This window comes from Phaenicophaeus curvirostris, chromosome 4, assembly GCF_032191515.1.
Source record: "Phaenicophaeus curvirostris isolate KB17595 chromosome 4, BPBGC_Pcur_1.0, whole genome shotgun sequence".
Taxonomy (NCBI): domain Eukaryota; kingdom Metazoa; phylum Chordata; class Aves; order Cuculiformes; family Cuculidae; genus Phaenicophaeus; species Phaenicophaeus curvirostris.
The window spans coordinates 63,862,124-63,885,226 of record NC_091395.1 but is presented as its reverse complement, the minus strand read 5'-3'; the positions used below and the strand labels follow the sequence as shown (position 1 = coordinate 63,885,226).

The 23,103-nt window shown below is 39.9% G+C and overlaps 2 protein-coding genes across 3 annotated transcripts in view; one reads left to right on the top strand and one right to left on the bottom strand.

The window, feature by feature from the left end:
• The window catches only part of ZNF518B (zinc finger protein 518B), a 307,008-nt gene that overhangs the window by 218,433 nt on the left and 65,472 nt on the right, over positions 1–23,103 (top strand). The gene's annotated exons all lie outside the window — the stretch shown is intronic.
• HS3ST1 (heparan sulfate-glucosamine 3-sulfotransferase 1) lies at positions 397–11,620 on the bottom strand. The gene is made up of 2 exons (XM_069856338.1): positions 11,532–11,620; positions 397–3,131 (listed from the first exon to the last, which is right to left on the bottom strand). The coding sequence occupies exon 2, from the start codon at positions 3,001–3,003 to the stop codon at positions 2,041–2,043; it is 963 nt and encodes a 320-aa protein (XP_069712439.1). The 5' UTR covers positions 3,004–3,131; positions 11,532–11,620; the 3' UTR covers positions 397–2,040.

Here is a 23,103-nt window from a genome sequence, read left to right as displayed (position 1 = left end):
CATCTTTTAGGTCGAGATGGCTCCTGCAGAGATGACATTAGCAAGGAAATAGGATAAAAATGAGTGTAGAAAAAAAAAAATAATGCTGTACCTTACACAAAAGCTCCCTGAATTTATCTTTTCTGAAACTTTAACAGGAGCATGACGGTACTACAATCCTGTTATTTTTGCCATCTGCCTCATGTAAGATTTGACGTGTTTACCACTAGAATTTCCCTTCTTCTCATATATTCTGTGTCAATGTTGGGCCACACAGACACAATCTAGTAGCAAACAACAGTTTTCCAATCAATCTAATAGGCTACAGCTAAATTCTTAAGTAACATTTAACTGGAATCGAATGCTAAATTCTGGTCGTCTGATCTAGAAACTGATGAACAAAAGAGAAAGGAAAGATGCAGTTCAGAAAATACTTTATTGAGTACAATATCATTTCATTGTAGGCTTTCATCAAAGATCTACTTTATAAAACACCACCGACCTCTCTGAGGTTGAATACAGCTTGGGCAGGTGAACAAGGAGTGTGAGAGAGAGAGAGAGAGGGGCAGCATCTGCAAATTTTCATGCAAACAGCATAATATGAGATATTTGCATCCAGACTGTACCTTGTCATAGTGCCCAAGTTTGCACCATCTCACCAGAAAAAGAATTAATGAATCTACATTTAAATTTTATAAAGGATTGTAACAATCAGTTACAAGTTCAAATTTACACGATGTTGCTACTGCACATTCAACGACTAAACTCAAGATCATAAAATGAAAATTAGCAGCTCAGAATGAAAATACCATACTAAGCCTTCTGTGGAAATAGGATTAATTAACTCCAGAAACTGATGGCTAACAAGCCATCATAACAACTGATGACAAGAGCAATTGTAATGTTTACCAATGTACCAAAGTTTACCAAAAACTAACTTCCATTTTAGCAGATGGAAGACCATAAAAGTTCCTTAAATTGGGGTTAATCCCATAACATACAAATCTAAGATGTGGCATCGTGGTTCTTGGAAGGAGACTACATGAACAGTAGTCCATGGGCAATTTTCAGTTGCATGAAGCACCAGCTCAACTTAGAGAAAACAGCCCTAAATGGGATAGAAGTGTGGTAATATTCATACGAAAAGTTACTGCTTATTGGAACGCATAACAGCTAATTTTTCCGGTGTAATGTTCATTTTCAGATGGCAAAGCATAAATGTGCTACAAAATACATGAACAGTTACAATCAACCTTGAAAATGTCCCTATATTGCTTAAATTCTTCTCTCAACCCTCCTTCTTTATGAAGTATATATACATTCAGAGACCGTAGGAAGTTTTCAGGTTGACCATATTTCTGCAGCCAACTCTGGATTTTATGAGCTGGTCCCCACAGTACCTTTAGAAATCTGCCATGAAACCTGCACTGTACTGCCAGAGAATTTGAGGAAAACTTGTTATAATAGTAAATACAAAGGTAAGTCTAGCAGTGAATGTCATATTACACAGAGACTTCCATTGTCCTTCAGATGTGCGTGTTCCAACATGTATAAGTAACACCACGTTATCAGGAAATAATTTCACAAAGCAGGATGGAACAAGGTGGTAACTACAGCAATATTTTCAAATTAAAAATAAATTATTAGACTACATTTTAAAGCAAGAAAATTAGAAATGTAAAGTGTATCATATTCATTAGCAATTAGAGGAGAAATTTCAGAGTAGTCCAGAAAGGCCAAAGTATTCAAATAATTCAGAAGGGTTCTGTTGAAATGAATTTCTTATTTATTAAAAAGACAACACATTCTCAAGAGAGCATCTTCTGCAGTGAAATAATTTAGTTTCTTCATATAGACACATCATACACAATGTTAACAACCATGAAAAACAATACAAAATGCTTTCAAATTTAACAAGTAGAAAAATATAACTAGTATATATGGCAATTGTGAATCTAACACTGTATAGAAGTATTTATGGATTTTACAAATAAATTATAGCTTAAATGCCCTTTTTAAGTTTCTGAATGTACACTGGAACATAGATTCTGAATCTTATCACTAACTTGCCACAAATGAGTGCCAGTCAAATGTCCTGCCCACAAGCTCAAAAAATTTCTTGTTGGGTTCGTGGAAATATTCATGCAGTTTCTCCAGTAACCGAGTATCTACTTGTGGGTGTGCTCGTCCCTTTGACTCATGTAAACAACGCTCTCTACCGCTGTCCCTTAGGCAGTAGAAGCCTTTAGTTTTATTGAAATAAAAGTTTGAAGCATTTATCTGTGGTGATAACTTCAAAAATCTCTCTACCTTCTCTATTTCAGGGAAGGGATCTTTGATTAGTTTATCCCCATCTACAATGTGGATTCGATCAAGAGGAAAATACTTCAGCCAATTTTGCATGTGAATGTAGTATAAGCTTCTGTTTATTGCCTTGTAGTCCAGATTGAGTTCACCATCTTTAATCAGAAATTGTTCAATGGATGGGTACGGCTTGTGCTTCTGCATGTGATTATAGAACACTTGCGTGTAGTCTGATAGTACTCTCTCACTTGGGTCTCTTAAAATAAGGAGTAATCTCATTGATTGGTTCATGCTATAAACTCTTTCAGGCACTTTAGGTGATGTGAAATACGCTGGAGTTTTTTCCACGGTGATCTGATGGGGATAAGAGAATGGCATTTGATTAATATACCACTGCAATCCATTTCTGTAATGATCTTCCCAGTCAAAGAAGTGAACTTCACTTTCTGCTGCTGCAATATCTGGATGGAGGCTCAACATCTCCAGCAAAGCTCTTGTTCCACCTTTTCTCACTCCAATAATGATAGTCTGTGGCAGATGCCGGCATGATCCGTTAGAATGAATATTTTCCTTGAAGTCATTTTTTTGAGTCGTTTTCTTTAAAAGCTCTCTCTGAACAGACTGAGAAGAAGCCTCAGCCTTCAAATTTATAGCCGGTCTGGAAGGCACTATCTGAGGTTGAACAATAAGCAACACAGCTCCCAGCAGAAAAGCTGCCATGACAGAAGTTCTTAGTCTATTTTCACTCAAGTAGGTAATGGGGCATAGAGTGATTTCCACAGAGAACAACCTTTAGAAGTTGTTTTTGTTTTGCTGACTGAACACGTATTTCTCAAACAGAAACTTTGCTGAAAGAGGGAAAAGAAAAAGAAAAGAAGCACATTATTTTACATTCAGACATATCACTACTAAAGCCACATTGCAAGCATGTTTTGCTTTTCACAACTGAACAAGCTTCTTTAGCTTTCCCAACTCTAGGGTCATAGATCATTAAGTATAATTAAATGCTTTAAAAAACAAGCACATTTAATAATACCATGAGAAAATTATCGCTACTGATCAAGAGATACGAATATTATCAATCTTCCCCTTGCACCCAAGATTCATCCAGAGTATAATTTTTTGTTATTTTTTAAAAATCTGATTTCATTGAACAAGAGTCACAAGAGAATTAAGTGCAGCTTTTTTAATCTGCAAGAAGAGGTTTACTTTTGAAAGAAAACATAAGGAGAAGGTGTGAACTAGACTAAAAGAATATTCCTAAAAGCTGAAGGTCTTGTAGGAAGTCTGGGAATTATAGCCTCCTAAAGGACCATGTGACAGCAGTAACTGTAGAAGTAAAGCCTCCTGGGAAGAAGGCTCAGACAGTACAGACAGAGCTACCCAACTGTGGGGAAGGTAACATTCTCCTAGGAAGAAATTAGGAAGAACTCTCAGTTAAGTAGTACACCAAGGAAAAGTTGGATTTTTGTACCATTTTTAAGTTAACATTTGCTTTGTGCTTACATTTCTAAGGCTAGGGTCGGGTAGTATGCACTCTGATCCTGCAAAAAGGTAAGGTAATGAAACCACAGACTATAGTATGACTGCATCAACAAAATGCTAAGAGCTGTGGGTCCATTCATGATAGTCAGGAAAGAAAATACACAATGGATACATCTTGAAGGTCATTTCAAGAGTTAGCCAGCAAGTTGCTGTGATGTAAACAATTAACTCTAGGCTTTATCAAAAGGCCACTAAATACCACCAATGAACACCATTTAAAGGTCAGGGCTTTTTTAATGCAATATTTGAAGTGAAATCTTAATGGCCTCACACATAGCATAGCTGTTCGATTGTCAAGCTATGAATGGTCTACATATACCAGCTTCCTAAATTAAGATGCCTTCCAAGGACTTAATACCCTCAGTGGAGGGCTGGTATAAGTATGATTGTAGTATTTAGAATTGGAAGCCACAATGGCAGAGCACCTGACTGCTTCGCCTTAGTAGGTTACTGTAACTATGAATTTAAGCTTGGAACAACATGTGCTATACTGGCTAACAAGGGCTGAAATACGAAATTACATACGAACAACCCAAGGAAATGCAAGGGCTAGGTTTTGGAAATTCTCCAGAGAATCTAAAAAGAAACTAATGACTTTTCCACAATAAGCTAAGTCCCAGTGTGACAAGAACTAATGATGTGTTTCTAAGTGATCTAGAAAGTTCTGTTTGATAGCTTTGCATATACAGAGGTCATAACTCCATCATGAACAGAGCAGGTTTGCTTCCTGATGTTTGCTACTGAACATTACTTTTATGCTTTCCCTTTTTCTAATCACTTTTAAAGGGCTATAAGGCAGTGATATTGTTAGGAAGCAGAAATCAAGGCTGTGAGGAAAGGGAAGCGAAGAGTCACGACAGATGTGAAGTCAAAAGACTGTGTGATTCCCTGTGTGCTGGCAGGCTTTGAGCTCATGGGCATGCCTTGTCTTGGGCAGAAGGTCACTTCCTGAGCTGTTCCGTGATGTCTGATGTGAGGCAACTTTGCAGAGGTATTTCTGGTTCTTTCTTTTTTTGGTTCCTGTTAAGCATTATCTGGTTGAAAGATCTCCATTTTGGCTGTCATCATTAATCTTCTGCTCTCATTCCCTGTCCTCACCATTCCTGTTAATCTTTCTCAGCTTAATCTACTTCAGTTTTAACAAGAAATAATCTTAATTGTTAGCCCCACAGTAAGTATGTTGGTGGAGAAACACTGGGTGACAGATAACTCAATACAAGCAAATTCAGGGTAGATTCCACACTGAGCTACGCTGTCACCATATTCAGCAGCAACGTCAGCAAATGGGTACAGCACCAGCCAGATTAGATCAGTGGCTGATGGCAGCTCAGTCCACAGGAGCAACAAAAAAATCAACTCTTGCTGAATTTTAAGGTCACAGATTAAAGGAATAGCCACTTAATTCAGAGTATATTTTAAGAGTCACTAGCTCCATAAATAGTAAGTCTGAGTTGTTGTCTTAACACCTTACTGGAAAAGCATAATAGGATTCCAGTGAAGAAGAGGTTGAACATTTGATGAAAGGAGTTAACTTAAAGTCTAATGGTAGGAACCCTTATATCTTAGTAATCAGATTGAACCATATTATGGTAATAGCAAAGTTCTGAGACAGGTTGTCTGCCTCTGAAAAGACTAACTTCTAGCACTAGTCGTAGATATTAGTGACAACACACTGCTAGGATTTTTTTTTTTAATCAACTATATATACCAGTTCATAGGGGCTGTTCATTTTTATCTCATAGTTTGCATATAACTCAGCTGCCAACACTATTTTATTCAAGCCTTCTTGTGGCTGAGTATAGCATGGGAACATTTGGGTGAAATAAAAGACATGGAAGGTGTCTCCTAAAAGTAGCTCTATTCTTGGTTTGGCTGGCATTGCTCTTTGAAATCAGACCTGTGGGATTTTACAGGTGTGATACCAAGGGCTTCACCTCAGGTAGTTTTTTTGAGTCTCCCTGGAGCTCTGCCTCAGCATCTTCATGTTCTTAATTCAAATACTTTTTGAAAGACAGCTTTTTCTAAATAAACAAGGACAATTGTCTTCTGTTGCAGCATGAGACCTCAGAATAACATGGGAGTACGTTCTATTTCAGATATACAAAATTTCATTGTTCCTCACTAATTATTTGTTCAGGTGCATATCAGGTGTTCTTCCACTGCAGAAAACTGCTACAGCATTCATAGCATTTGCTGTCTTTATGGTTCACTGGGTGTGCTTATCAGTAATTATGCCATTCAAAGTACCTATACGCTATCGTTGTTTTACTAAGAAACAATAAAGCTTTGTCTGCCTTTTCTTTCCATTCTCTTTTGTGTCTCTCAGACTCTATAGATTTTATATCTAGATTGATTATTTTGTTGTGTTAGACTAATGTAACACAATGGACATGGGTATGCCTCTAAATTCAGCACAAAACATATGTTGAGTGGGCAAAGTGGTATCCAGGAATAAAACAGCGTATAAATTGGCTGTCATTCAGCTTTCCTCTCTCATGTCCTCTTTAACACTTCATGCAGATCTGCAGTTTGGTGGCTAGAATTACAGCAGTTTATATAAAATGATGCAAACGTGTATTCCATAGCTTTATAATTTGTGGGTCTGAAAAACTGTTTCAACAATAATAAGCATGCACTGAAGAGTTTACATCAGCCACTTTGCTAAATTACTTTCCTGCTCTAAGAAATCTCTTTACTGCCTCCACAACTCATGCAGAGCATACATGACTCCACTCAATGTCTTTGTATTCCAGATTAGTACAAAAACTTAACTGGCAGTCATTACCATTATATTTGCTATGAGTAAAACGAGCAAGTTGGTAAAAGAAACACAGTTTATGTTAAATGGCACTTTGAAGATCATACCAAGACTTTTTTAATAGTCTGATTGCTTTTGCTTAATCTTTTCTTCGGCTTTCTCCAATTAATTAGCTAAATGTGCCCTACTGTTTATTCAACAAGATTCAATGTGGACATTGCCAATCAAATCAACTTTCGTGATTAAAACTTCTTCAGAGGTCATAGTAACTTGGAAATAAATGGAAAGTTTTCTCAGTAAATGCAATATGAGGGCCACAGCTGCCATTTTCATCAACTTTTTCATCAACATATTACACTGCTCTTTGAAACATGTCCCTATTTATGGCCTTGGACAATCTCTTACCAAATTTTAATGCCTCAGAATGTTTAACCTCACTCAATGTCAAGGTATAAGCTACCTATATTATGTATAATTTTTAATTTAATTACCATTAACAAAATAAGGTAGTTTTTACCTGGACTGATAATTTTTGCTGGGCGTAGGATGGGGTCGGATTTAGCTCTGAACCTTCATAAGAATCTTTGAGTTAGCTGCCAAAGTGGGTAAGAAGGAACATAAGTAGCATCTGTAGCTCAGTCAGTAAAAGTGAGTAGACTCTGCTGACAAATTTGACAGGGGGATACTTCACAAACCCCCACTGTAACTCACTGAGAGCTTTAACAGAACTAATAGGACACAGTTACCGGCAGCACAGTGACTGGGAGAGGGAAGACTACATCCTTTCCATGAACATGCACGTGACTTCACCTTCATTAAAGAGAAGCTGTGTTTTCGCGCTTCTCTAAGGACTGAGGATAAACTGGTCCAGTTTCACACACCTTCATTTTCTCTCCTTGTAGAGCCGAAGCCCCTCACTGGAGACCTTCGACTAGGCATCTAAAAAAGCAGCATGGCCTGAATGAGAACCTTAAGATCAGTTGTTAAGGTTTGTCTCTAGAGGGAGATTAGAGCTAAAAATCTGAGGGAGGCATTCTGTTCTATGTAGTATATTTAGTTTTGCAGATGTGATACAGCCTCAGGACAGTTTGTGGACTGTATTTTTCCTTTGTGAATCTTTGGGCACTCAATACTGCAAAATATAAGACTAACATTGCTGGTAAAAACTAGCTGTGCAGTACAAACCACATATCTGCAATGCTGGCTTCTTATATTGGAAAAAATAATCCATAACTGAGCTAACCAACTCTATTAACAACTTTCTAAGATGAAGAAAAGTCAATGATCTGAAATTTGTATTCAGTGAAGTGTTTAAAAGAAAACCCAAGCTAGATCAACTGTAGCGTTCTTGAAAATCTTCAAAAACTCATTGACATAAATAGTATATATCCCTATCCTCTAAGGATAGATGGTGTCTGCTATAGTATGTATTCCTTAGTTGTTTACATGAGCTTTTTTGAGTGACACCTTTTATTCAGTTAGCATAAAACTCCCTAGTACAGCTATTACTTACAGCTCAGTCAAGAGCAGGAAAAGAGAGGGAATAATTTTTTTAAAAACGTTTCTAATCTATTTTATGAAACTTTTTTTTTCCCCTTGGAACTGTTCTGTATGTTGCCAATTTTAACTTTTAAACTGTCTCACACTACCTTCTTTGTGAAGAAATGTTTCCCACACTTCTATCTCCCCCTCCCCATTTTTATGACATTGTAACAGAACTTTTAAACATGCCAATGAAATGCTCAAATTCTAGTTTTTGAAATTAACTACAGGTAATTACCTACTTTAGCAAGTGCTACAGAGACAAGTATATTAAATGAAATTGAACTATGTACTACAAAAGACATAGACCTCTAGGGGCCAGAGCAGCTCATGACATAAAAAAACCATCTGTGCATTAAGAGGAGAGGTGAAAAGATCAGTAACTGTATGAACGTCTATCACGGTGCCTATATGATACTGTCTAGATACATTTCCCAAGTTAAATTAAAAAATGCTGTACAACCAGTAGAAATTAAACCATGACTTTAACTTTTGCAGTCAGCACGTTAAGAAATCTTATCATAATTTCAGTGCTGTTGAGACGACATATTGTCCATCAGCTCTAAGACTTCAGAAATATACTCTTAAATGTACCTAAATTTTGGTTAGGAGGACTTAATAGCTGAGGAAGGCTGACTTGGTAGGAAGTATTTTTGGCTGAAATCTGCTATATTTCTGCACCTGCTGTGATAAATACAGTTTATACAAATTAGCTAGGTCACCAGTTCATGACTTCTAAAGAAAGAGTTCAGCTCTACTGTGAGCAATAAAGCAGTAAATTTATAATAGACTGTAGTTATATATAATACACACTCTTTTTCTTAAGGTGAGAAAGTACCATTGCAATCTTTCATGCCAAGAGATCATAAAATTTTTTAGAACAGAGAATACCCTAGATTTCAGAGCACCTCATGTAGGTAAAAATAAAATGGGACATTACAGCAGAGTAAAAATAAACTTGAAAAGCTCAGGATACAAAGACTTTCTTTTGTACTGAATGTTAGAACGGAATCCCCATACCACCTACTAGCAATTTTTTAATACCTATCAGGACTCAATTTTTCTCATTAAGAGAAAGGCTACTCTGTACCACTGTCTTCTCTGTCCCTTCATGAACTCAAATGTTCAACTCAAACTCCAGAAGTTACTCCCAATCTCACTTCCCAAGCAAAATGGGCCACATTCTAATTAGGATGCAGAAGTCTGTTGCACGGTTAATAGAGTTCCTTCCTAATTCATCAAAGCTGTCCCCAGGAAAACAACCTGTGTGAAAGGAATGCTCTGTCCTGTCTGTACAAAGGCTCACCTTACCTGGGCATATTGAAAAAGGGAACACAATAGATTAAGCAATGCCATTCTCATTTTCTCTGCCAAGCAATTTCTTACCACTGTCTGTAGCTGTGGGCCCCGTTTCACATACCGGTAAGACATTTAAAACAACAATAAAACAAATAACCCCAAACCTCCAAATAACCATTTAGTTTGTATTCCAAGCTGATTTCTGCCTTCCACCCTACCGCCTTCAGAGTAATACTGGAGCACAGTATGTACTGGTGAGGTCGTCACTGTATTAGACTTAGCTAAACCAATCAACGTACTAAGTGAAGCACTACATGGTGACCTGGAGAGAACCTTCACATGCTCTGGAGTGAGATGACCCAGCAGGATCTTCAATTTTGGACTAAGTGTATTTTCAGTTCTATTTTTTTTTTCTAATTATCAAAACTTTACATAGAAATCCATCAGCTTTGAGCTATTTTTTGGCTCTGACTGCTTTTTGGTTCTGGGTGACATGTCTTGAAGAGGGAAAGGAGAGATCCCATACTGGTCTGAATAATAAAAGCATTTCTGTTTTCCTTTAATGAAAAGCACAAGAGTTATGTGCACCCATACATGCATGTAATCTTATGTAACGGAAAACTGGTTTCCACTCACTTTGCTTTTCTGTAATGTCTGTGGAAGCATATGCCCAATTCAGAATAGCCAAGGTAGTGTCCTGACAAGGAGGGGACACAGACTGGAACCTGGCAATGCTGAGGCTAGAATTTGCTCTGTCAAATCAGTGCTTCTCCACAGCAGCTGCTAGCTTTCCCTCAGATGCATAATCTTGCTGCTGACTTACCAGAGGCATTTATTTGGCTATGTAATATCAAAAACCTCTGTGTTTTCCAAAAAGGGAAAACCAAAGAGGGCAGGTACTGAAAGGGTGGATGTGCTAAAGCTGGTGTCAGTAACTGCTCTTGTACGATAGGTGCTGATTTCTGAGCAACATGGGAAATCTACTTATTTTATGAGTGCAAGAAATGCTGGCAGATGTAAATTGTCATAGCTATTGCATTTATACGTATATTTACATATTAAGTTTGATAACCAGTCAATAAATGGGCATACACTGAATTGAACCTGTTCTACTAAATGTTTCACTTGCCACATATACTGCAGATTTCCATGGGAGTGGACAATGAATGGGTCTCAGGCAAGACAGACGATCCCTGCAGACACACCATCCCCATGCCATTCAAGATTAGTATTCATAGAACCTCTCGGATATTTTTTCATCCCCAGTATCTAAAGAGGAATGGTCTTGGCACAGGAAAGCCTATAACCTACTGCACTAAGGGAGAGGAAGGCAAGTCATGTACTTTAATTCCCAGTCAACTGAGGCGACTGAATTGCTTGTGCTTAGCTGGGTGCCCTTTCCTGATCCTTATAACATCTAGAAGACAAGACCAAATCAGAACTCTTCCAGCTGGGGACTGTCATCTCTCCCTCCCAGCATTCTTCTGCCCCCAAAAGATGTGAACCTCTTACACTCTTATCCTTGGAAAGCACCCCGAGAGCTGCAGTAACTAAGCCTTCTCTGTACTATTCTAAGCAGCCAGTCCTTCAAAACGTAAATGAGCTCGAGTTTAGGGCTTTATGTTCTCCTGCCAGCCCGCAAGGACCACTCTGCCCCCCAGCCCCACGCAGCGAGCCGGGCTCCAGCTCAGCAGCCGCATCCAGCCCCGTCCGGCAGTCGGCGTGGGAACGGATCAAAGATGCTCCAAAGAGCTTTGACAAGTTCTCTTCCGTCAAGCAGGAGCCCCGCACTCCGCCACCCTGCTCTCTGCCCGTACACGCCCTCCTCATTTACCCACAAGCGGCGGAAAGATAAAACAAACAAAACCAACAAAAATCCCTGGAAACACATATAGGGCGCAGGTGATCCCGACCCCTTTCGCCGCCCCCCTCTCCTCTCCCCCGGCGCTCCCGGAGCCGGCTCGGCGGGCTCCGCGCTCACCCCCGCGGCCGCGGAGCTCCCACCTGCCGGGAGCAGGTGCCGGGAGGCAGCGCCGGGCGCCCGGGAGGCGGCGGAGCCCCCAGCGCCCGCTCCCACCCCGAACTCCCCGCGGGCGTCACTCACCGCCGGGGCTGGCGGCCGGGGGGCAGCGCCCGCGCCGCTGTTCCATGAGCGCCCGCGGGGAGCGGCGGAGCCCGGGGAGGCGCGCCCGGCGGCGGCGGGACCCGAGGACGGCGAGCGCCCGCTGCCGTCGCTTCCCCCGCTCGGAGGAGCCTGGTTCGTGCGGCCCCGCCCCGCGCGGCGTCAGGCGAGGCGCCGCCCCGGCCCCGCACCGACCGGGCCGCGGGGAGGGGAGGCCCCGCCCGCCGCTGGCACCGCGAGTGGGCAGCGCAGGGTGGGCTGGACGGGGCCCGAAAGATCGTCCAGTTCCAGCCTTCCTGCCGTCTCACCCCGTCAGGCTGCCCGAGCCCCATCCAGCCTGGCCGTGACGGGGCAGGGACGGGGCAGCCACGGCCTCCCTGGGCAGCACGTTCCTCGTCGCTCTCATCGTGAAGAAATTCTTCCTTATGTCTAGTCTAAATCTGCCCTGCCCCAGTTTATACCCATTCCCCCAGTCCTGTCACCACAAACCTTTATGAAGACCCTCTCCAGCTTTCCTGCAGCCCCTTCAGGTACTGGAAGGTCACTATAAGTTCTCCTCGGAGCCTCTTCTCCAGGCTGAACAACCCCAACTCTATCAGCCTGTCCTCGTCCTCCAGCCTTCTCGATAAGAGACTGATAACTATTGTAGCTGTGTTTAATTCTTCTGCTTCTTGTTTATGTTCTCTGGACTTTACAAGGCGGCTTGGATTTATTTATTTATTTATTTATTTATTTATTTCCCTGAAATGCTTTTTGTTCAGCCAGAAGGATTTAAAGCAGGATGGATGTCTATAATGACAGTGGGAAAAAGGCTTTTGAGGGATTTATTTTAAGGCATGGGGTTAATTTATTGAAATAGGTTTGCGTTTACCAAGAACCGATCCATGTTTTTTTTCAAGATAAAATGCATTAAAAACATCATTACCATACTGCATCTTAATCCATTATTTCAAAAGCCAGACTCTTGAAATTTATTGGGAGTGAAAAGCAGGCCCAGAGAAATAAAAAAAAAAAGCCAACAACCAAACCCAAGCAGGAAAACAAAGGAGGTTGGTGGGGGGAACTAATTTCTCTGTTGTTTTGAGTCAGTTTAGCTCCACTTTTATCCGGTGGGGTGGGTTCATGCATTCTGATGGATCTGAAGGGGGTGGGATATTCCTAAAAAAGATGGATTAGCACTGTCTGTACACAGGTTTTGGTACCATTTGCCTAAAGAGGCAACTTACTTGATCATAGATCAGCACTCCTCTGAGTGGGGCTGGGTGGCAGCCAAGATCTGCTCTGCAGCTGAGGGTCTCTTTAAGGTTTCATGAATATTTTCATATGTTTTCTGTCCCAAACTTTTACTTCTTTTCTGTAGTTTTACTTATGTAGCTTTGCTCGGAATGAGTAGTTTCTTGTTCATCTGCTTGCTTTGAGAACTGCTATTCTCCAATCGCACATGATTATATTGATTTAGGGTTTGATGTTTAGATTTCCTCTCACATTGGTGGAGCTGTTTGCACAAGCGTTGCTGGACCGAGTTTTCACTGTACATGTACAGCAACCAGTTTTTTTCCATCCTTCAGCTAATAACTGTTTCTGTGGGTGCTCTGTGTGTACTAGGAGGTTGGCATCAGCTGGACCTAAGCATCTGAGTATGGCCTCTTTAAATAAGCAGCAGATGAGAAAGGCTTGAATCACTTCTCCAGCCTTTGACAGGATGCTGGTTAATATTTCTGCTGAAAGCGTACTGAGAGGTTTGCAGTATCCCATGACCATTGGCTGCAACTTACTGTTCATTCAGTCCTTGAGTACATGTCAAGATGAAGGTCAATGCAGAGGGGTTGGACTAGATGACTATCATGGTCCCTTCCAATTCAAACCATTCTATGATTCTATGTCTGTGGGAATGTCAGATCACACTCATTACCTGCACGCAAAAAACCAGCTTGATGCACTAGTGCTACGCAGAATTTCTTATGATGTGTATTATCTTAAACCTTTTTCCTTCAGCCTTAGCCTGCAGTGATATTATAACAGGAGCAACAGCAGTCAATTGTGGAAGTTTGTTTTCTAATCATGACTTCTATTGAGGGATGAAGAACAAAGACGCTATGTTTATATAAGTATCACCAGCAATTTCAAATGGATTACAGGAAGTAGGTGTATTTGTGTGGAGTTATTTTGTTTACAACTGTTTGTCTGCCTTCAGCCTTGAATAGGCATACATTTTTGTATGGCTAAATTAATTAGGAAAATAAATATGTAATAGAAAATCTAAGGAAAGAAAAGCACTCAATTATGTTTTAAAAGCAGTATCTCTAAATAGAATCTTGCCAAAGGTTTTCAAGAACCAAATGCAACTACTTAAGGAAAAATAGGATGTTATAACTACGAATGTCTTTTATGTTTTTGTGTATTTAGTATTTAAGATGTCTACTATATTTAAGTTTACTAATCATTTCAGTGCAATTTCTTTAGAGCCAATAGATGTGCAAATACTTAACTTTTTTTTTTTTAAGATAAAAAGAGAACAATTAACCAGTGTGTTTAATGAGAAAATAACAGTAATACTGTGGGTTTGCTTGTATTTTAATAGATACCTGTATGTTTTATCATAAAACCATGAGTCTACCAGTGAAATACTTTAGTTTGAGATTAGCCTTGCTGTTTAACCCTGCTATTTATGGCATGAAAGTGGCTTTTGGTTTTCTGCAAAACTGCTTAAAACCAAAAAGCTTAGATGTTGTTCAGCTGCTACAGAACAATACAATTCAGTCACACGGGATCACTATTTCTTCCATGTGTTCTCTAGATCAGATACTGTAATACCCATTTTATGTTTAATATCCAGTCTTGATAGAAAAGAATAGAAAGATGAAAAATTCACTGTTTCTTTAGATAGTTTGTTCAATCATGAACCGTCACTGGTGTCAAAATAATAACAGAAAGTGTCTGTGTACCTTTTAATCTGAAGGTATCTAACTGTAGCTCCAAGCCACTGCTTTATATTATCACCTTCCCTGATAGATTAAAGATATGTTTTGCCCAAAAGCATTCTTTCTTATTCTAATTAAGTCACTGCTCAGTATTTTTTTTTATAAGCTAAACAAAGTGATCTCTTGTAGTGTTTCACTGAAAAGCATTTTCTCTAGGCTCTAATAATTACATTTAAGCTTTCTCTAGGAAGTTCAGATTTAATTATTTTTCTTCACTTTTACAAATTTTCATCAGCAAGTGCAATACTGATGCTTAACATTCACAATGGAAATATTTTCATAATGCCTTGGTAATGAATCCCAGTTGCCAATAAGGTTTCAAGATCTATCAGTTCCTCACTTTATAAGTTCTTTCAGGTACATTTTGTTGACATATAATCCTTACTTTTTTGAATTCAAATGTTCTGGGCTACTAAATCTGAAGCCTTATAAAAGTCTAGGTCTGTTCCGCCTGCATACTTCTCTTTATCAAACAAATTTGTAATTTCCTCCAAGGAGATTTGTTTAACATGATGGTGGTGATGTCTTTTCAGCCGTGGGAAAACTGGTAAGTGAGAATGACACTAACTGTACATGTGCTATTCTTTTATTCAGTTAATTGAGTAATGACTAATTTAGGAAAGGAACACGAGACTTCTTAAAGCCAAAAGAATGAGAAAGGAAATTAAAACTATCAGTGCAATTTTGCCAATATTCATTTACACTTCCCTTATTAGTCTGACAAGGAGGATGTGAAAAATGCGATGTCTGATTTTACCAAAATTCCAACATATCCTGTATCACCCATGTGTGTCATACACTCTGAAGAGACGCATGTTCTGCTCATACAATAAATGAAATGTGAGCCTGCTCACAGGAAGCAATTCTGCCTGAGGAGATGTCAACTCATTCAGAGCCAGAGCCAGATAATTTGGGGACAGGGCTGGGGACAGGGCCTGTGTTGGAGACAGGAAGGCAGCAGTAGTGGGATGCCTGCATTGCAGGGAGAGGGGATGTGGTGACTCACTGGAGGCAATGTGGCTCCTAGGAGGGCATGCAACACAGCATGGGCGATGCTCGAGGTGGACTTCCCTGTCGGTTGGCTCTGGAGCAGGCTGAAGGTGTTTCTAGCTCAACCTGGAAAGCATTGATTTCAGGCTGCCATAAGCATCAGGGAGGGAACTCATTCTCAGTGGGATTTAAAAACTTTCTTTCAAACCCTGTGCCACCACTTAGCTGCTTCTCACAGTAGTTGTTTTGGAAATGCAGAGGCAGAATATGGCTGAATAAGAAAAGACATTACAATTACTTAAGTGAGGAAATACTTAAAGCTTTCTCTGTACAGTCTACCTTGTAGCTGCCTGTGACACAACAAAGTTTACATTTGCCAGGTTGAAGTAATACAGGTATGACTTAAGCAATTCTGAACAATTCGGGCGCACGGATTTCTAGATCTGTCACTAGGAAATGCTCAAGAGAAAGCAGGAAGGAAGCAGTATTGTAAACCAGTTGTCTTCAATCCAGGAAATTCAAGGGCTTAGTTATAAAATGCGTATAAATAGGTAGATGTTATGATGTTATTTTAAATTCCAGAAAAAAATAGGTATGCTACTTCAGGTCTAAAATGCAAAAAAGAAAGGAGCAATTTGCAGCTAGACCATAAAGACATGAGAAACGCACCACTTTTAGCTGTGAAGAGCAAAAGCTTTGGAAAGGGAAGGAAAATATGGAAAATGTATGTGGCTGGGACTGGAGGTTGTAAACGAAACTGGCCTTTGTTCAGGTGAAATACATTTAAAATTTTCCCCTTTCCTACACATTGTGTTTTATCTTTATCCCCAAAGACAAGCGCTTATGAGGTGTTCAGGTTGGATATGACAGCGTGGCCACCAGGCAATGTGGCTCTTGATAGAAATAACAAGTCAATATGAATCCAGGGAGCCTTCCTCTGACTCTGTAAGCACCTTACTCCCACATATGTGGAATAAGGCAGTGCTGCTTGTTGGGTCTGATATTGTTGATAGAGCTGTGGCTTAACAGAAACAGTCTAAAATGAACTCTTAGGTGGTAAGACCTTCTAGCTTACAAGATATGTGATCTGTTGGATCTGAAAGAAGGTCCTGCGATTTTGGAGTCCCATGGGTAGAGTTAATTTAGTGTTAACAGAAGGGGCTGTGTGTCTCAGTCTAAATAAGGTTCTTCTCTGGAAGAGAAAGCTTTCTGTACTGTCCAGAGAATAGCTGACCCTGAGGTGGAAGATAGCAGCTTTGTTGTCCATTGAAGAATATACAGCTGAAATATAAAAACAAACTGTCGGAATGGAACAGTAATTCTAAATGAGTAACAGATTTGAACAAATATACAAAATCTAAACTGTAAACCTTTAGGAAGTTGAATTTGCTTCTGTCAAGTGTCCAGTGCTGCTGATAACAAGCTGTATTATCAAAGTTTCTCAGAAGCAGTGATGCTGCATTTAGTATTGGCAATATTGAAGATATGAAATAGTATGATTCAAGCTGGGAGCCACATTTACCATGTGTATATTTCTACAGTCTAGAATTTTTAAATTAAATTCACATCTTAGATTAAGCAATAAAACACAGGCAAAACAAACAAAATGTGGCAGATGGAAAGGGACTGGGTGAGAGGGACCAGGCTGGTGCTGGAACAATACTGAAGGAGGTGCAAGGAAAATCTAAAAAGCCTAATCTCATAAAAATATTTGCAGAGAAGATTTATATACAGAGGATAAGTAAAGGCTTGCTGTAGAGATGGGCTTATGGAAGCATGGAAATGAAGCATGCAAGTGGAAACCTTACAGTGAAAAGGGAGAATGAATAATAATTAAATGATAATCTTGGACTTTTCCAGGTGAATAAACAAAGGATTAATCTGAAGATTCCTCACAGCCCTGCCTCATAGTGCAATTTAGATTTTTATTTAAAATGATCTCTGTGAAGCATGCAGTCATACCAGGCCTCCCAATGCATTTTTCTTTAGGCAAACATTCTCAGTTTGGCATGTAAAGCTCCAGGAAACGAGCATTGATGAGCACTCAGGTTTATACTGCTTTAAGTAAGAGGCCTGTCAAAATCCCGTAGTTCAGTATAAACATTTAAGATTTTTCCTTTCCTTAACTGAAGTGCTTTTTGTAATAAGAAACAGAGATGATTACTTAGTGATGCAAGACTTGGGATGATGGCTTTTACCTGATCTGAAGAATGTTGGGTTTAACAAAGGAAAAAAAGATTAGTAGTACGTTGACGATGGATGAGATCCAAGTTCCAGAAGATGTGTCAGACTCATTATAGCTTTGCAAATAATTAAGCTTTTTCCTTTGAAAATGTAGGATATGCTTTTCAGGTAAGGTATTGCTATATAAAGAGAAGGAGATAGGTACAAAGTGATAATTGGTGCCTTGTAATCTTCCTGAACAGCTGTGTGGTTGACGAGAGCGCTAGTCAAGAGGCACAGGTGACTCTAGAGTAGTTGCTGCTTCACAGGTTTTCCTGCTCTTCTGTTGTGTGACATCCTAAGGCTAGCAGACCCTTGCAAGGACAGCACAGTTTGCAGCTGCTGAAAAGACAGGTCTGTATTTCCCCATGCCCACCTTCCTGCTGCTGGACTCGTTCATCGGGCAGCTGAGTTTGCTGTAGCAGCAGAAAACCACCAGTGCCATCAGCAAAGAAAATACTTTCCTGTTGGTTTTATGCAAGCTGCCTCACCAAAGATTTGCCTCAGCACAACTGTACTGAGAGCTGATGAGAAAAGGTTAGGATCCCTGTTTTCAAGTACCTAGCCACTTGAAATGGGAGGAAAGAAAGTTAAATGCTATTATATACCTTGGAAGCTGCTTGCAGCACACAGACCCTTTCACTCAGGGTGAGTGACAGCGATCTATGCATCCAAGCCCTGCTGTGCGGTTTCAAATCCAGAAAAACCTGAAGGGGGTGAAAGGAGGCAGGGTAAACTACTGATGTAGTCACCTTCCCATTCCAGAATTATTGTACTCCCAGATTTGTAATTTCAGACATCTCTCAATGTCAGAAAACCTCTTGTGTTATTTAGGTTTATTATACTTTCAGCCTGAGAGCTAGATGATTTTTTTCTACTCACTGCCATCTACAAATGTAAGGAAATAGCCAGTAGGTCTCCCTAAGAAAAGTTAATTCTTTGCTCAGTCTTCTGGCTACTCTAAATTAGGAATGCCTAGCCTCAGATTATTTTAAGAGAAACATATTCATGCTCTTCAGAATGACAGTTTCCATCTCAGTTTTTAGACGGCATCACTGTGATTGAGATTACTGTTCTGCATTCATTATGCCCCCTGTTTGTTTTCCTGTACCTGCCATCTGATGGAATATATTATACGAGATTTTTTTAGTGTATGTATCATTATTGCTTTCTTTAGAAGCAAATTGTGTTCATGCCGATGCTACATTGGCTGAGAACTTAATAGTAATAGGCAAGAACTAGTCTGCATCCTCTAATTGAAGTTTACTCTACTGGTTTTCTTGCCTGGGTAAAGAAAAGACTTCCAGTTGAATTTATACCCGGGAACTCAACTACAAACCTGCATGAGCTAATAAATACAGACATGTTTCTTCTAGTACTGCAATATATTTTTGAGGGTTAGACTTTACCCAGCCCTTAGTGTGTGACATGGGCAGGGAATAGAGAATCAAAATGCGTGCCATACACACTCCTAAACAGAGCCTGATAGTGCTGCAGTGAGAGGCATTTTGCTTTCAGTTGAATTGTCTGGGTTGTGTACTGGCTTTAAAGGGATTAAAAGCAGGTAAGGCCATGGCCCACTTTCCTTTCACACAATCAGCAGGAGGTGAAACATACCATGTGTTTGCAGAAGCAGTGGGGAGTGACAAGACGCTTTCAAGTCATCCTTCTCCAAGACGGTGTGATGTGTTTACCTGCTCAGGGCCAAGATTGTGACCCACTGTGTGGTCATCTGTCCCCTGGTTTTACGGGAAAATTTCTTTTGACTGGTGTCTTTGCTCGTTTCAAATAGCACTAATATTTCAAACATCACTAAATGGACTGGAAGCCTAAAACAAGCCTGTGATTGCTCTCAGCACTAAAAAAGGTTTAAGGTGTTTGCAATAACTGCAGGAGGGTTATGGTTACCTTAGATCAAAAGAATATACCCAGGCACACAGATGCTTTGTAGTCCTTATTAGACAGTTCAAGGTTGAATGTTTTCACTTACCAAATGATATCCAGCATAACTGTGTTCCTTTAAGGACACTGTTGCTTTTAAAAGACTTCTGTTTTTTTTTCTTTCCAGTGACAACCTCTAACCCTCAAGGCTCAACTCTGCCACTCTGACTCAAAGCATTACCTAAGTTTGCAAGTGATTCCATGGAAATCAATGGACCTTGCAGAGAAAGCTACGTTTAAAAGAGAAAGAGAAAGCTTGATCTAGGCTTTCATTAAATATCACTCATGTAACTTGGCCTGGTCTGTGTTTGTCTTTGTTGTGTGTAACTAGCTGCCACTAACATCATTAGGATTTCCAGGCACAGACCAACTGGGCTATGAAACCCAAGTTCCAAATATAGAGTGAAGTCCGAGGAAATGAGATGACCCATGTTGCAGACAGAATACTAGTAGAGTGTAAAATATTTATTACTCCAAATTATCATTGTAAGAGTAATAAAACGAAGCCATATTTGTAGGCTTCACAGTGATATATTTTTATGAGCTTAGAGCTGCTGTTTGTATAAATTCAATATAGAAGCTGTTTGGACTTGTTTCAAATTTCTTTAGCTACAGGGGAAGAACATTTATTCCTTATTTCACTTGTTAGAAAGAATGAAAAGCAAATCTTTTATCTGTTTACTAGAAAATGCTGCTTTAATGAAACTCATTACCTTTCTGTGTCTGGCTGTTTGAGTTGTAAAGAGATGGAGTCAGGTTGCAGAGACATCGAGGGACAGGACTGGCAGCAGTTTTCTATGGGCCTTTCTATGATGAAAACTCATTAGATAGATTCAGCAGTAATACTTACCCAAATCATATAGTCTGATCAGAGTATTTTAACTGAGAATGGGTTTTGCTGGAGACCAAAGGAAATGAATTTATTTGTGAAATGCTGCCTAGACCTCCCTGGTTTCTGGTCTTGTTTTTTCACCAGTTACTCAACATCCTGGGGGCTGGTTGCATTTGTGGAGTCCTAGATCACCCTGGCTCCCCGGTTGTGTGCACATTATCTGTATTACTTACATTTTCTGTGTTGGTGTTTCTATGTGTACTGGTATGTACTGTGCCTGGTTAATATAGCTATGTATAAATAACTATACATATAAATATTTAGATTTTATGTAAATATCTGCATAATGAATAATATGACTAGAAAGACATGGGATTTCTTGAATTAAAAGGATTAAATCTCATTTGTTTAAAGTGTTGTTATAAAAAAAATTCTTCCTGTTCGTGAACATCAGCTCCCACAGTCTTTGTTCTAAATCAAATTAAAAGAAAAGTAAGCAAAAAAGAAGTGGAGTTAATTAAAGTATATATTTTAAGCAGTCTCCCTATAAAAAGCTATTTAAGAAAGTCTCCATTAATGATATGCAGCTTGATTAGAAAGTCAGTTTAAACCCCTTGCCTGTTTTCAGTTCTCTGGGAGAATGCAGAAAGAATTGTTCAGTTTCATTGTGTAGAATTCATTAATAAAAGAGTGCTAATGCACATTGGCTACCCTGGTAAGCTGTGTCTTATATAAGTTTGATTCAACTAGACAAATGACCTGTTTTTAAAAGGAGATGGAAACATTTGCAGAAAACCTCTGGGCTGTCAGATGTGCAGAGAGGTTATAGCTACTACAAAAAAAAGATGTTTGTTCAAATTCTTCAGACACAGAAGGTCAGACAAACCTAGTTAAAGGTCAAGAAAAGAAAATCAGCATTTGGGACTGAATCCTTTTGTCAGTGCACCTGCCCTCTTGGGATGTCAGTGGTCTCTGGGCAGCATTCCTCAATCACTCCTGGAATGCAGCAGAAGTAATCTGTGATGACTATGTACCTGCTGTGCAGAATAAGTTGATCTGTTCACTAGTTCTAGTGGAATTTATCTCTGTCTGAGAGAAACAAGCGCCTCTGTTATGAAATAAACACAGGAGAGGAATAGCACCAGAGAAGATTCTGGTTTTGTTGAAGGAGTGGAAAGACTCCCAGTACACTTCTTTCAACACTGTGACCTATCATAGAGAAAGAAACTGATTTTATGCATTAGTGGTACCTGTGGACTTGAAAATGTGCAAATATCCTTCAAATATGGTTAGTGATTTATTCAAGCAATTGCTTTACAAAAATTTTTTTTTCAGTTTCACTATCAGTCTAGCAGAATAGAACAACAACCTACAGCCCAGTTCTAGTCTCTTTTGCCCATATAGTTCATTGACTGCAGTGAAACAATTTCTAACTTTCCTCACCAAGCCATGATTTTCAAGTGCAGAATTAAGAAACATAGTTTTCTTTCTAATTCATCGCAGAATTACAGAATGTTTGAGGTCTGAAGGGACCTCTGGAGGTCAGGTGGTCCACCTCCCTTGCTCAAGCAGAGCCATTTATGGCTGATTGCCCAGGACCGTGTACCGATGGCCTTTGAGTATCTCCAACGATGGACCCTCCATGACCTCTCTGGGCAACCTGTGCCAGTGCTTAGCCACCATCGCAGTAAAAAAGTGTTTCCTGACATTCAGAGGGAACCTCTTGTGTTTCATTTTTTGTCCATTGCCTCTGGTTCTTTCACTGGACACCACTGAAAAGAGCCTGGCTCCATCTTCTATGCATCCTCCTTTCAGCTGTCTATAGACACTGATACCTCTGAGCCCTTTCGCCTCCAGGCTAAACAGTCCCCAGCTATCTCAGCCTTTCCTTATAGGATAGAGGGTCCAGCCCTCTTCATCATCATTCCTCTCTGGAATCTCTCTAGTCTGTCTTGTATTGGAGAGCCCAGAACTGGACCTAGCACTCCAGGTGCGGCCTTTCTAATGCTGAGAGTAAGGATCACCTCCCTTGACCTGCTGGCAATACTTTGACCAGCTGGCACCGCAGAAGAAGTGCCTTGTAAGCACTTCCTTGCCTACTTATGGGAAGACACATAAAAAAATGCTGTTTTCAGGGGTTTTTTTGTGCTCAATTTGTGCTCTGCATCTATTGTCTCCCTCCTGCTGCATGTTCCTTGCATTTCTCTTCTTTAAACAGTGCTGAAGATAGCAGAGTTTCAGATTTTGTTGAGTCATCCCATATCTAAGGAAAAGCAGAGGAAGCATTTTCTTATACTTTTCTAAAGAAGGGGAAAATAGTCAAGTAGACTATTGCAATTCCTTTCTTCTACAAATACCTGCCAGTGCTCCCATTTTCCAAGTTGCACCCACATAGCAGAGGAGAGGCCTAATACGTGATCTTAACATTTAGGTGGTTCTCCTTCAGCTCCAGGCTTATATATACACATACAATTATGCAATTTCATTACTGTATGAAATCAAACAATTTAGTTTACCTCTTTGGTTAACTGCTTGAGGTGCAGGAGGCCAGCAGTCCATAGGTTCTCAGGTCGAGGTGCTTATCCAG

Excerpts from the sequence above, each read along its gene's own strand:
- HS3ST1 (XM_069856338.1), bottom strand. The coding sequence starts at position 3,003 with ATGGCAGCTTTTCTGCTGGGAGCTGTGTTGCTTATTGTTCAACCTCAG.